Source organism: Physella acuta, unplaced genomic scaffold (assembly GCF_028476545.2).
Source record: "Physella acuta isolate Inbredline_101_S28 unplaced genomic scaffold, ASM2847654v3 ptg001183l, whole genome shotgun sequence".
Taxonomy (NCBI): Eukaryota; Metazoa; Mollusca; class Gastropoda; family Physidae; genus Physella; species Physella acuta.
Genome location: NW_026732700.1, coordinates 294677 through 309529, shown reverse-complemented (window position 1 = coordinate 309529; position 14853 = coordinate 294677). Strand labels below are relative to the sequence as shown.

The following is a 14853-nucleotide window of genomic DNA, read 5'->3' as shown; positions in this document are numbered from 1 at the left end:
TTAGAACAGATTGAATTGAGAAAAAATGAATGTGAATTAGAATATCAAACGATGTCGATGAGAAATAATATCAACGACAAAAAGATGTTAATCACCAAAGTTACTGATCTCTAATGATGTAAAATGCAACACATAAATCGATGGCTATTGTTTCTTCACTGTGTGAGTTCAACAGAAAAAAAAAAAAAAAAAAAAAAAAAAAAAAAAAAAAAAAAAAAAAAAAAAAACAGCCCAGTTCTCAACGAGCCAAGTGACGTAAGTGGTTTTCAACACCGTTTAGACAGTGCTTCTTTCTGTGACCTACTTCTGCTCAAGTGATAGTGTCCTGTCATTCAAGATATTTCTCTCCACCTCTGACCCTCCCGTGCCATATTTGCACACACAAAAACTGTCAAACAATTAAAGCTTTGTGTAGATTTGAGCTAGTGTTTACGCAGTATATTTGGGAACTTGGTGATTTATAGCATACTCGTTCTAGCGCCATGAACGATACTGCGCTCTTAGCGTCAGGGTTAATACCAGGGTGAAAGTATAGTGGACTTCGATACTGACGATTACAAATTTTGGAGGGTGACAATTCGATATATATATATATATATATATATATATATATATATATATATATATATATATATATATATATATATATATATATATATATATATATATATATATATATATATATATATATATGTATGTATATATATATATATATATATATATATATATATATATATATATATATATATATATATATATATATATATATATATATTTATATATATAGGTATGTAGCCTATACAGTCAATACAAAAATATGTGCACAAATACATATTCGTATGCAGGCTATGTACATAAATATCTAATTATATGAATCCATAATATATGTATGTGTATGCAGTAGTATAGACAGGATTTTATCATAAAATGGGGGAGGGGGTATACACACGAATGCTGTATGGTGTGAGTCATTGGCATCTTGGCGGTACAAATGTGTAGAGGGGATGGAAGCATCAATGAAATAGCAATATAAACAGAAAGTGATATTTCAACGCCAAGCGCAGATATAGGTACAGAATAAAGTCCAAGTAGAGACAGGGCAGTTTTAAACCCAACGGGATCCGAACCTACCAATCCACGCGGCGATAGATAGGAGTGGTGGACAGAGGCGTAGCGACCCTTCCCGGCGCCCGGGGACAAACTTTTCGCTCAAACTTTCGATTTGCACCCCCTAAACCTTTCAATTTATTTTTCCAACCCATTTTTGCGCCCCCTAAGGTCGGCGCCCGGGGACATATGTCGTCCCCCCGCCCCCCCCCCCTCGCTACGCTACTGGTGGTGGATTAGAAACCCTCTCCTCCTTCCCATTCATGCACCCCTGCGCTCACGCCTCTGCATATGTTGGTTTATACCGATCAAGCATTTAACAGTTTTAACAAGCTTACATAAATTACAATCGAGTGGCTGTCAATTCCCCAACCCCATCTTTGTTGAAAACAAATTGTCTGCACGCAGCCGCTTCCTCCTCCGTACCCGGCCCAACTTCTCATGCTGTCAACCGACCTACCGGCCCCCATCTGCTGTAGTGTTCACCGTGACATTTGGAAAAAAAAAGTTTGTGAGATTAGCCGTCTGCTGCTCGCTGTATTTCAGCTCGCAGTTTCACAGCGTGCTCAGTTGCTTGTTGTTTACTAACCCGAGGTCTGAGGTAGATCGAGATTCTATATCATGTGTTTATTTCACGGCAATATCCGTCTATTATTTACTTATTAATTAATATGAACAACGTCGATATGTATATGTTTTGTAAACAACAGTGAAAATATTCTTAGTGAGTCAATTACTTCGCCACAGATGTTACCTAACCTGCATGTTGTGTGTCGTAAACCTTCGAATGTATTTATAGATTATTACTTTGAATGAAGTCGGCACAAATCGACAAAAGAAAAAAAAATCGATTACTCTCAACGGCGGCGCGATTTGTCAACTCTGAGACCTTATTTATATGCTTCTAAGTTGGCACTGCAGTTGTTAATTCGTTGTTTACACTGCTGTTTAGGTGCGTGAAGTAGTTTAAAATGTTTTCCAAGACGTCAGCGCTGTTGTGTGCTAATGTTTATCTTCGCGTGTTTCTTGTGATACCAGTGGTTACTAGTGTTGTGCAACAGTCAGATCAAACTTACTTGAACTCAAACTCCACCGGATTATTTTTCCGTCAGGAAACTGCCTTGTCGGTTCATCATGACCCGCGGGTCGGGGGTAAGCTAACGTCAAATAATGAAGATGTGGTTCAGGATATTACTCAACAAGACGGAAACTACCACCAAAACTTCGGTAGTAAAAAAGGTAAAGTTAATGAGTACATAGCAACAGATAAGCAGACACCACAAACTAGCCCAAACGGATCGATGCGTGATTTATCGATCACTGATATTTTAACACAGCATACAGGTCACGATACCCTTGACAGCAAGGCAATGCGTAATTACGACGAAACGTCAAAGACTTTGATTCAAAGACTTTGCAAAGTACACGGGAAATATTCCGTCTGCTACCAGCACGGGGATTCGGTCTGTCGGTGTGCAGGAAATCTGGCCGACTGCAGCGGCACCCCCGGGTTCCCCAACATGACCTACGCCCCGAAGCTCCCACCAAACATCAACTGCTTGATATTCACCAACAACGAGGTGCAGAGCTTACAGGAGAGCTACTTCTCCAACGTGTCCAACTTTATCGTCATTGACTTCTCAATGAACAATTTAAAAACCGTGTCTGCGCGCACTTTTGAGAAACTTACGTCCCTCCAGTACCTAATCTTGAACAAAAACGTACTCACCTACTCTCAGATTACTCGCGTTATCGATTACGTTCCTTCCCTGCGTCTGGATCTCATCCAGCTGGGCTTACGCGAGATCCCGCGAGATTTTTTTAACCGCAGTGCTCTAAAATTGAGTCAGTTGTATATGGACTTTAACCGTTTAGACCACGTTAACCTCAGTGATTTCTCCGGGTTAGCTAGCCTACAGTACCTCAGCTTAACCAACTCCAGCATTAAAACAATTGTGCCGGGGTTTTTAAAAAAGGTCAAGGTTATCGACTTAAAAAACAACCAAATTACAACTTTTCTAAACACGTGCAAGGTTTCAACAAATCACCCGAAGAAAGATAATCTAAATACCGAAACTATAGAAGAAGAAGCAAAAAAGCAGTCGTATTTTCCAATTCTCGGAGAACTGTACATCGACACCAATAGTATTTCGTCACTTCCGCCAGCTGACCAGCTTTGTCTTCCAGAGTTGTCGGTACTGGTGCTTGACCAGAACAACATCACAGAGATCCCAAACCACGCCTTCGCTGCACTGACCACGGTGAGAAGAATCTCCTTCACCAAACAGCAGTCCAACGTCACACGAATCGGGGACTCGGCGTTCGGTCTACCTAAACTTACGACGCTGTATCTGTCCAGGAACAACATCGAGTTCGGCAGTCCTGACGTCAGCATGAAACTCTTCGAGGGCGCCACGAGCCTCCTGGACATGACCCTGGACCACAACAGGCTAGAGAACTCCACGGACAACAACCTGGTAGAGATGTTCAAACACCTGCCCTCCCTTCGCTACCTGTACCTCAGCTACTGCGGCATGACGTCCATCCCTGTGGAATCTTTCTCCCAGCTCGCTAATTTAAAAAGCCTATTTTTATACAGCAACAATATCAAAGAAATCCCAGACAAAGCCTTTGATAAACTGAAACATTTAGAGACCTTGTACATCGACCACAACGAATTGACTTGCATTAGGGAGGCATCTTTCTCCGTGAACATGACAAAGCAACTCAGATTCGTCGATTTCAGCAAAAACGACTTTCTTTGTAACTGTGACCTTCTCTGGTTTCAAACATGGCTAAAAAACCCGGGTGGCACCGAATTCAAAAACCCCTCGCTCTACGAATGCTCTGATCAGCCGAATGTCCTCGTCCAGGAATATAAAGTGAGCGTACAAGCTTGTCTATTTAGCCGCACAACGTACATTCTGTTTGTGGTCTGCGTTTCCATTTTAATAGTCGTCTTTGTGGTGTTCGCCATTTTTTACCGGTACCGTTGGACCATCCGGCTGATGATGTATGAACGGAAGGTGGCCAGGGGCGGGATACGGCACGAAGAAGAGGATGGCTGCTACGAGTACGATATCTTTATTGTGTATTGCAACGACGACTGTGATTGGGTAGAAAACGTTCTGCTTCCTGTCGTTGAGGTGAGTACAGCCAATAGAAAACTCTGTAGCTAAACACCGCTCAACTGTCATAAATACAAACTGATAGGGCCTAAATAAAAACGGAGTTTGACTGTTCGAAGTAGTGAAAAGTATGGGGTTGTCCATAAATTAAATTAAAAGCCGTAAATTGCAAGCCAAAATACACCAATCTTTTATAATAAAATTAGACTAATTATAGTTTTATAGTGTTAGTAAATATAATAAAGACTTTCATGGTATTAAGAATTTAAACGCTTGTTCATGTTTGGTGCTACTGTTGCTACTAACGCTGATTTGTATTTGCTTCAACCAGAAAAAGTGGAAACTGAAAGCATGTATTCATCAGCGCGACTTCAAGGCAGGCTACTTCATCATCGACAACATCATTGAAGCCATGAACAACAGCCGCAGGATTCTGGTCGTGTTAAGCTCCGGCTTCAGCCACAGCAGCTGGTGCAAGTCGGAGCTTATGCTCTGTCAGTCGTAAGTAAAAAATACTCCCCTCGGTGGGAGTTTCATGGGGGGGGGGGCGGGGGTCATCTGGTGCAAGTCGGAGCTCATGCTCTGTCAATCGTAAGTAAAAAATCCTCCCCTCAGTGGGAGTTTCATGGGAGTGGGGGTGGGGCGGGGGTGGGGGTGAAAGGGGGTGGGGGTCATCAGGTGCAAGTCGGAGCTTATGCTCTGTCAGACGTAAGTCGAATCTCCGCCCCGGTGGGAGTTTTATTGGAAGAGGGGTGGAGTGGTGGTTTAGCCATCACTCAAACATTAAATTAATTGGGAAGTATTTGTAAAATCACATTGATGTATTAGCATTGATCCCCCCCCCCCCTCAATCTATTTTATTGAACATTTCTAGAGAAAGGGTTGCAGGAAACTTTAAAAAAAAATATAAAAAAAACAACAATTGCCTGCTTTTTATCAATTCAAGAAATGTGTACCAAGAAATTTAGAACTAGAGTTTCTTTCAAACATTACTTAGGTGTGTGTGTGGGGGGGGGGGGGATGCATTCCCTACCAAAAGCATGTCCGACACCCCCCCCCCCCCCCCCATTGAACGAAATATAATTAATACAACAAATATATGCTTCAACCAGAGGCCACCACCTCGGAAAACGTAATGCCCCCCCCCCTTCCGAGAGAAAAAAAATGTCAGAAAGAAACACTGCACACAATTAAAGACGAGAGTCGCCCGTACCTTAAGCTATTTTATTCATACAAGGGATGGATTTAGTCATTGCCACAGGTCTTCACATATGTATGCATCACTGATCTCAAACGGTTGTTGCGCAAAAAACATTTTTACCTGTGTAACTCGGTGCCAGTGGCGTAGGCAGGTGGGGTTAGGGGGGTCATAACCCCCCATAGACCCCTCGGTTTATATATATATATATATATATATATATATATATATATATATATATATATATATATATATATATCTAATATATAAAGCTCAGTTCTGTATGTAATGCATTTGTATATCGTTGGAATTGTACGAATTTAAGTGTTAGAAAATTATCGTGCGCATTTGTCTAAATTTATGAGCTAAAAAATTACCATTGAAAGTGTTGGGAAATAATTTTCATTTTTCAAATTACAGTAATAATTGTCGGCATGTTCATTAAACACAAGTTTTAAAAAAAATATCATCTTTTACAAAAATTCTAATTATGTCTTTATTTAGTCCTATAGCACTTACTTCCCTTCGATAAATTAGGAAAAACACAATTACTTCCCTTTATAAAATCATTGCATTAGTCGAAAATAATTTACTTTTTAATTACTTTGTTTTGGTGTTGGGAAAAAAAAATAATTACATAATTAGCGGGGATTGATCAAGTGCAAATGTTGTAGGTATTTTACGGATAAGCTTGGAGTATTAAAATTGTTCATTAAATTGAAACAGGCGCGTTCGTTTAAGTGAGTGCAAAAGACTATGAATAAGTTGGGGTACTATAGTCGTTCATTAAGCTAAAACAGGTGATTCCGCCCCGGGCGTTTATGTTCGCGTTAGTGTTTTCTTTGTGTTTAGGTGGGTTTGCGTTAGTGGTTGCGTTTTGATTTGGTTCGTTTTTGTTCTTTCTTTTTTCGTTTTTGTTTGTGTTTTTTTTTTTTTTGGGTTTGTATTTGTGTTTTTGGTTGGTTTTGCGTTTGAATTTGGTTTGTTTTCGTTTGCTTTTTCGTTGTTTTTTTTTTTTTTTGTTGGTATTGGTGTTTGTGGTTGGGTTTGTTGTTAGGTTTTTGTTTTCGTTTGCTTTTTTGTTTGTTTTTTCTTTGTGTTTGTATTGGTGTTTGTGGTTGTGGATGGGTTTGTTGTTAGGTTTTTGTTTTCGTTTGTATTTGTAATTGTGTTAGCGTTATGTTTGCGTTTTGTTGTTTTGGTTTTGGTTGGTTGTGGTTTGGGTGGGCAATGCCGGGTTTATGATGATTACTAAACACACAGGTAATGGTCTTTAACAGGAAGGTTTTTCACAGAAGCCAGAGCAGGGCCTGGCCGGGACGGCTAGTATATATATATATATATATATATATATATATATATACATAAAGTATGAGGGGGGTGCAACTCGAAAGTTTGATGGGGGGGGGGTGCAAATCGAAAGTCTGAGGTTGGGGGGGGGGGGTGCAAATCGAAAGTTTTTGAAAAAAAAATTGGAACCCCCCACCCCCTTGAGACGATCCTGGCTACGCCACTGCTCGGTGCTACCTGGAATAGGATGCGGAAATTTGTGATGCGTGGGAGGGGGAAATACAAAGAGGGGGCGTCGGATTAAGCAACGTAACTCCATTTTAACATGTACAGTTCAAACACATTTTAAGCTGCTTAAAGCATGCCATATCCTGTTGTGTCGTGTCATGTCGAGCATGGCAGGGTTTTAACCTTGAACTTCGAACTTACCCAAACGCAAATTGTGTGCTAACGAAAACTTTTCGGTGTGTGCGGTTCGATGCGCTCTGTCGTTTAGCATTATATTATCAGAGCAGAACATAATTCACATACTTTATAGCAGGATAGAACACAAATCACATACCTTACAGCAGGATAGAACACAAATCACATACCTTACAGCAGGATAGAACACAAATCACATACCTTACAGCAGGATAGAACACAAATCACATACCTTACAGCAGGATAGAACACAAATCACATACTTTATAGCAGGATTGAACACAAATCGCATACTTTATAGCAGGATTGAACACAAATCGCATACTTTATAGCAGGATAGAACACAAATCATATACTTTATGGCAGGATAGAACACAAATCATATACTTTATGGCAGGATAGAACACAAATCATATACTTTATGGCAGGATAGAACACAAATCATATACTTTATGGCAGGATAGAACACAAATCATATACTTTATGGCAGGATATAACACAAATCATATACTTTATAGCAGGATAGAACACAAATCACATACTTTATAGCAGGATAGAACACAAATCACATACTTTATAGCAGAATAGAACACATACTTTATGTGAACGTATATAAGTAGAAGAAATGAAAAATTAGAATGGGGTGTGGGTGCGTATGATGGTATCAAAATAACACGTTTTAATCATCTGATAACGTCCCCAACATACTCCGTCTATGCTACAAGTTGTCAGGCCAACGTGGATACCTTAGTTCGGCTTACATGTGACCTGTTGCTGTAAATGGGTTGACTAACACGCAACCTGTTGCTGTAAATGGGTTAGCTTACTTGTGACCTGTTGCTGTAAATGGGTTAGCTTACTTGTGACCTGTTGCTGTAAATGGGTTAGCTTACTTGTGTCCTGTTGTTGTAAATGTGTTGTTTTACGTGACCTGTTGCTGTAAATGGGTTGTTTTACAAGCGCTCTGCTGTTCTAGATCGAAGGTCAACAAGCAATCGATCTCTAGTTGTAACCTCTCACAGTTGTTTGAGGATAATAAATCATCTCCCCTTCTCTTGAATTACTGACCCAAAACCTCGCCTGGTGAAAAACAAAACCGTTGACGCAAACACCTTTTTTACCCGGCATATGCGAAAAGCAGAACCATTGACACAAATATTTGCTAACTCTCAAGTCGGTTGTATGCAGTGTTTCTTTCCAGACTTTTTTCTCTCCGTGGGGAGGGGGTGGGGCGGACTAGTAAAAGTATATATTTTTATATAAATTTTATTTCGTTTGGAGTGTGTGTGTCTGTGTGTGAGTGGGGGAAGGGGGTGGGAGAAGATATCTGTAAGCAACACACGAGAAAAACAAGTTTTCCTACCCGGTCCATGGTTAGCTGCATGATGTTAGAGCCGAGATAGAGAACACACACGAGAAGAGCCAATGAACAACATCACAATGAACAATAGCACAATGAACAACATCACAATGAACAACATCACAGTGAACAATAGCACAATGAACAACATCACAATGAACAACATCACAATGAACAATAGCACAATGAACAACATCACAATGAACAACATCACAGTGAACAATAGCACAATGAACAACATCACAATGAACAACATCACAGTGAACAATAGCACAATGAACAACATCACAATGAACAACATCACAATGAACAATAGCACAATGAACAACATCACAATGAACAACATCACAGTGAACAATAGCACAATGAACAACATCACAATGAACAACATCACAATGAACAATAGCACAATGAACAACATCACAATGAACAACATCACAGTGAACAACTTCACAATGAACAACATCACAATGATCAACATCACAATAACAACTTCACAATGAACAACATCACAATGATCAACATCACAATAACAACTTCATAATGAACAACATCACAATGAACAACATCACAATGTACAACATCACTATGAACAACATCACAATGAACAACATCACAACGAACAACATCACAGTGAACATCACACTGAACCACATCACTATGAACAACATCACAATGAACAAAATCACAATGAACAACATAACAATGAACAAAATCACAATGAACAACATCACAATGAACAACATCACAATGAACAACATCACAATGAACAACATCACAATGAACAACATCACAATGAACAACATCACAATGAACAACATCACAATGAACAACATCACAATGATTTAGCCTTTGTTACCTCTCTGTATATTCACACTCCGTCACATAAAGTTAGACCACCAAATATTATTAAGTTCAGTCAGTGCGCGCCTCATCTATTTAATCATCTTGACTGTTAGGAAAATGATTACACTTTTTTTTTAAATTTTTGATAATTTTTTGATAGCACTAAATGTATGTCCGCCACTCATTTCTCTTCACACCCCACCCCATCTAACTTAGCTCATCATAACTGAAGCTTGAACTCTGTTCTGTTCACGCTGAAGTGCGTGATGTTATGGACCAGTGGCGTATCGAGGTCGGGTGTCACCCGGTGCGGCACTTAATGGTGTCACCCCCCCCCCCCCCCTGAGGCGTAGCGACTCTTCCCGGGTACAAACTTTCAATTTTCGATTTGCACCCCCCTCAAACTTTTGATTTGCACCCCCCCTCGAACTTTCGATTTGCACCCCCCCCCTCAAAATTTTCTCTCTATATATATTATACTATTTTTTGCCTTGGTGTCACCCCTCTAAATGGTGTCACCCGGTGCGGTCCGCCCGCCCCCCCCCCCCCCCTCGCTCCGCCTCTGTTATGGACGACCCCGTAGGTGAAAGAGTAGGTCAAGATAGTTTTTGATTTACTAAATTTAAATTATAAGGACAACGTGACCCTGATTCAAGGGGAGTAAAACAAAACCGAAACCAGCCAAAATATGTAGTTCTGACCCTTTACTGTAAAGTAGCCTATGTCTCGAGGCCATGTGTCGGATGATACATATTTATCATTTATATATCTTTGCTATTTGTAATTATTAAGACATTTATTAGAATTTGGTATGTTGATAATTTGTAATACTTATTTAAAATAACTATTGGTTAATTTCGGGATTAACCCACAGTTATTCATACAAACATTACATACGGAATTAGCCTAAAAACCTAACTCGACCTGCCCCAAAAAAATATTTAAATAGGCCTATGTCTAAAAGGCTAGATCACTTTTAGTTTGAACCAGTGTTTCTTCCAGACTTTTTCCTCCGGGGGGAGGTATTTGATATTTTCGGAGGGGGGGGGGGGTGCGGACACTACACTAATAAAAGTGTATGTTTACTATATAAATTCTATCTCTCGTTCGGTGGGGGGGGGGGGTGGGGGGGGGGGGTAGACTTTCTTCGGGGGGGGGGGGGGGGGGAGCGAGAGATTCCTGGAAGAAACTCTGGTTTGAACCAAACTGATCATGCATAAACGACGTCACACTTATAGGAGTGGGAGGGGGTGGGTGATTATGCTTAGATCTATTCTATGTGAAAATATTTCTGACGAAGGTAAGGGAAGTTAAAAAGTGGGACGTTTTACGTATTCAATAAAATACAAGACTTTTTAACATTTTTTAAAAACTCTTTTTTTAATTTTTGCAGTTTTTATTTTCACTTTATAAATCCTTTTTGTGTGTAATGAAATTGATAAAATGAATTTTATAGTGATATGGATTGTTATAATAGTTTTGGTACAGAATAGCGAATTGGCCAGAAAGGGAAATAACTCAAATAATATTTTTTTAGCGAAACATTCAAGCTTGGTTATATCCCCTTCAAGGGGCTGGTCGAATGGGGTATAGGCCTACACTGAAAAAAAAAAAGCGAGGCGTCGCTGACGGACGACCGCTGGTTCCCTTATATTGATATCAGTTATTATCAGTTAAGAATAACCGCACATAACGTTTTATTTTGTATTGCCTCTTCGTTTAAGTTTAAAGTAAAATATTTTAATACTAATATATGTAAATGTTTATTTCTTTAGGCACATCATCACGCACAATCTGCCATCTTTAAAAGTCATCCAGTTGGAGCCCATTGACATGTTGGCCTTGTACAAAACAGTTTGTTACTTAGAATGGCCGGTAATCCACGGCAACGACCAAGAGGAGATAACCAAGTTTTGGAGCAGACTTCACTATTTACTAAAGGATTTGATAGAACAGAAAGAACAGACTAGTGTGATGCGAATGTAGTGAATAAATTTCACATATACCAGCTTTTGTTACTTCATTTTTATTATCCAACCTTTTTTTAAGTAGCCAAAACAATTTTTAGTTGAAAATAATGTCAACAATTTGAATTAGCATTCATGCCCCCCCCCTCTATTTTCAATAGTTATCTTTTTATTTTTATTTTACAAGTTAAAAATACTATTTAACTTCAGAAATATTTCGCTTCTTACTGCGACCAATATCTTTTTACTTTCTCGTATATACGTAGTATAGAGAAAGTATTGTAATCGTGCAAAAAAAAAAATCGAGATTTTTACAAATCTCGACGTTTTACACCTCACTGATACGGAAAAACATAATTTTGCAATCTTGTCCGTATGTCTGTGTGTGTGTGTGTCTGTGTGTGTGTGTGTCTGTCCGTGTGTAAACACGATAACTTGAGTACCGTTACAGCTAGGTTGATGAAATTTCATATATAAGTATTTTATCAAAATCGTAGATCCGTATCAACTTTTGAGCGATTTCCGATAACCGGAAGTGGTACTTTTCCTACTTTGAATTTTTTAAAAGCCTATAACTTGAGTACTATTTCAGATAGATAAATGAAATTTCACATGTAAGTAAAAGATCTAATTCTCTACCTTCTGTTAAATTTTGAGTAATTTCCGTTGACTGGAAGTAGTAATTTACGCTACTTCCGATTTCTCAAAAAACTAATGTAAATTTTTAAAGTACTAATAATATTGCGCACTATTATACGCGTTTTTATTCGGCGTTTGCTTGGTGCGCAATGTTTTTTTTATGAGATTCTATTCTATTTTTAAAAGTTTAAGTATTTAAAATGGATTAAAAATCATAACTATATCCCCAGTTACCATCCCCTGTTGTTTTATATAAGAATATTCGAGAAAGTTTAGGGGAGATCACTACCGGTTTATTTAAAGTTGACTTATTTTTAGCGCAATTTCCATTCTGGAGAATTGCGTTTATTAACCCGTCATTTCTGGAGGGATGGATGTGTGTTCGCAGCTTTAAGTCGTATCTCCTCCTCAACGAAGCAATATCGAGGACTAGTTCCAAAAGCAATTATGTTAAGCAAGTTACGAGGATGATAGTTGGCCAAAAAATTCCGGAATTCCTGCCTGGATTTCCCAGAAAAGCCAAAAAACCTCGAAAAAATGCAGTTTTTGGCCCATATCTCGGCAACCAGACCACTTAGTGACTTGAAACATTTACCAATCGATTCCTGCCATAATTTAGAACAATATTGCCGAAGAAAGTTTTCAAAAATATCCTTTCGTTCGGTCACAAAAAATTTTTTAAACTTACATTATACATAATACACTATAGTACTATATAGCAATATAGTTATATGACTAAAAACCATTGCGCGCCTACTGAACGTGATGGCGCAGCCATGGAAAGTGATGACGCATCTATTGAACGTGATGACGATTTAAAATTTTTATGGATAACATAAGGAAATTGCGCTTAAATTGTCACTAGACTTTTTAATTAACTTGTTTTCCATATAGACTCTACTTAGTTGAGACTCAATAATGCAGCTCCCATTCACAGGGACTTCGATTAAAAAAAAAAAAAAAACCCGCCAATGCCCCACCACCACCAAAGCAACATTGATACCTTTCATCCCCGTCCACCATATTATTTTTAAAACGCTAATTTCTGATAAGTAAATAACCTAGTGGTTTCCTCTTGAAGGTTAGAATATATTGTTCAGGGGTCGTCCATAAATGACGTCACACTCGTAGGGGGGAGGGGTTCCGTAATTTTGTGACGGTGTGTGATGAGGGGGAGATGGGGTTCAGATGGTGCGACGTCACACTTTTGCATTATAAAAAGCAATGTTAGAAAACGAATTTTATACGTTATTTTGCGTTTTAGAAAACTGTTTTAATAAATTGTAATAGGAATTGATTAAAATACTCTATTTTGACAGAGTTCAGACAAAATTTTGAAAAAAGATCGATGTTTAAAAAAAAATTCAACTACAATTTTGAGGGGGGTTGTAGGCAGAGGTGTGACGTCGTTTTAGGGGGGGGGGGGTCTGGCTTTTTGTGACGTAGGGTAGGGTGGAGGTAATAATCATCAAAAAAGCGTGACGTCATTTATGGATGACCCCTCATTGAATGATTTGCTGACTTCAAATGGAGGTTTCGTGTGGTGATACAATCAATGCCAGTTAAGTTTTCGTCAACAGAGGAATGTTTACACTTCGTTCTATACGCATGTATGGTCATGCTGGCTGCTCATACAAGTCTTTTGGTCAGTAATGCACACGAAAGTGGGTTTGTCTGATACACCTGCCTATAACTGTAAAGAAAGTGGGTTTGTCTGATACACCTGCCTATAACTGTAAAGAAAGTGGGTTTGTCTGATACACCTGCCTATAACTGTAAAGAAAGTGGATATGTCTGATACACCTGCCTATAACTGTAAAGAAAGTGGATATGTCTGATACACCTGCCTATAACTGTAAAGAAAGTGGGTTTGTCTGATACACCTGCCTATAACTGTAAAGGAAGTGGGTGGTTTGTTCATGTGTTTACTTTTAATTGTCAATACATTGGCTGGTTAGTGAAGGGAAACAACTTTTATTTCCCCTGAATTAGGTTGCTCACTGCTGGATAATAACTCTTACTTCCCCTGAGTTGGCTGGTCTGTGTTTGACAATTATTCTTACGTCCCCTGAATTAGGGTGGTCATAATTACTCTTACTTCCCTGAATTGTGTATACCAGAGGTCGTCTAAGTAAAAAAAAAATGGAGAAGTGACCTTCAAGAACATTCAGAAGAAAAGCTCACCACCTAGGACAGTGGGAGAAGTTAGCTCTTGTGCTAGATATACATTATTTAGGCACATCAGGCGAGAATTGGGAGATCATAATAAATGTATTAAAAACGTGTTGAGTTTTCTTTTGCTCCCTTTAGTCGATTTGATATAAAAATAGTGGAGATAGACCAAATGTAGGGGTTCTATATTGGCTGCCAAACGCCCAACAGAAAGAGATGGCGTAAAAAGACATTATTTGAAAAAAAATCTTTTACATTAAAACGAGTTTGTAAAATAAATAAATAACATCAACAAACAAAAAAAGAGCCTGTGTGTAGATCGGTAACGTAACTTAAATGTGTTGTGTGTGCGTGTGGGGGGGGGGGGGGGGAGTAATTTCCCACGGCGGACTCCCGAAAAAGAAGTAGATCTAGTATCGCGGTCAGTTACAGTTATTGGCGAAGGACGCACGCGTATTTTTTTTTTCAATTTACAAATTTTGAATGCCATAAACAAAAATAGAATTTTAAAAGTCCAGAAATTTTACATTTTAAAAACGTTTTTTTTTCCATTCACTCACGATATAGACTAGATCTACTTAGGTAGGGCTTGAGAGGGGAGGGCACTGCCCTCCTTTTCCCGGGAGCAAGTCGAACGTCCCTCGTCCGGAAAAACTTATATAATCCATGGAAAATATATACAATTAGACATGCACTTTAATTAGTACCCCCCCCCCTTTACCA

The 14853-nt window shown here is 38.9% G+C and overlaps 1 protein-coding gene across 1 annotated transcript; it reads left to right on the top strand.

Moving 5' to 3' along the window:
- Nucleotides 1-1624: 1624 nt before the first annotated feature.
- On the top strand, nucleotides 1625-11360 carry LOC131956893 (toll-like receptor 3). Its single transcript, XM_059321518.1, has 3 exons — nucleotides 1625-4253; nucleotides 4567-4736; nucleotides 11128-11360. Exons 1-3 carry the CDS (start codon nucleotides 2079-2081, stop codon nucleotides 11336-11338), a joined length of 2556 nt encoding a protein of 851 aa, XP_059177501.1. The 5' UTR covers nucleotides 1625-2078; the 3' UTR covers nucleotides 11339-11360.
- The last annotated feature ends 3493 nt before the right edge of the window (nucleotides 11361-14853 follow it).

What these genes read in the sequence shown, in the direction of transcription:
- LOC131956893 (XM_059321518.1), top strand. Translation starts at nt 2,079, where the DNA reads ATGTTTTCCAAGACGTCAGCGCTGTTGTGTGCTAATGTTTATCTTCGC. An exon ending in TTCTGCTTCCTGTCGTTGAG is followed by an intron (nt 4,254 to 4,566) that starts GTGAGTACAGCC and finishes TGCTTCAACCAG; the next exon opens with AAAAAGTGGAAACTGAAAGC. An exon ending in GAGCTTATGCTCTGTCAGTC is followed by an intron (nt 4,737 to 11,127) that starts GTAAGTAAAAAA and finishes TTATTTCTTTAG; the next exon opens with GCACATCATCACGCACAATC.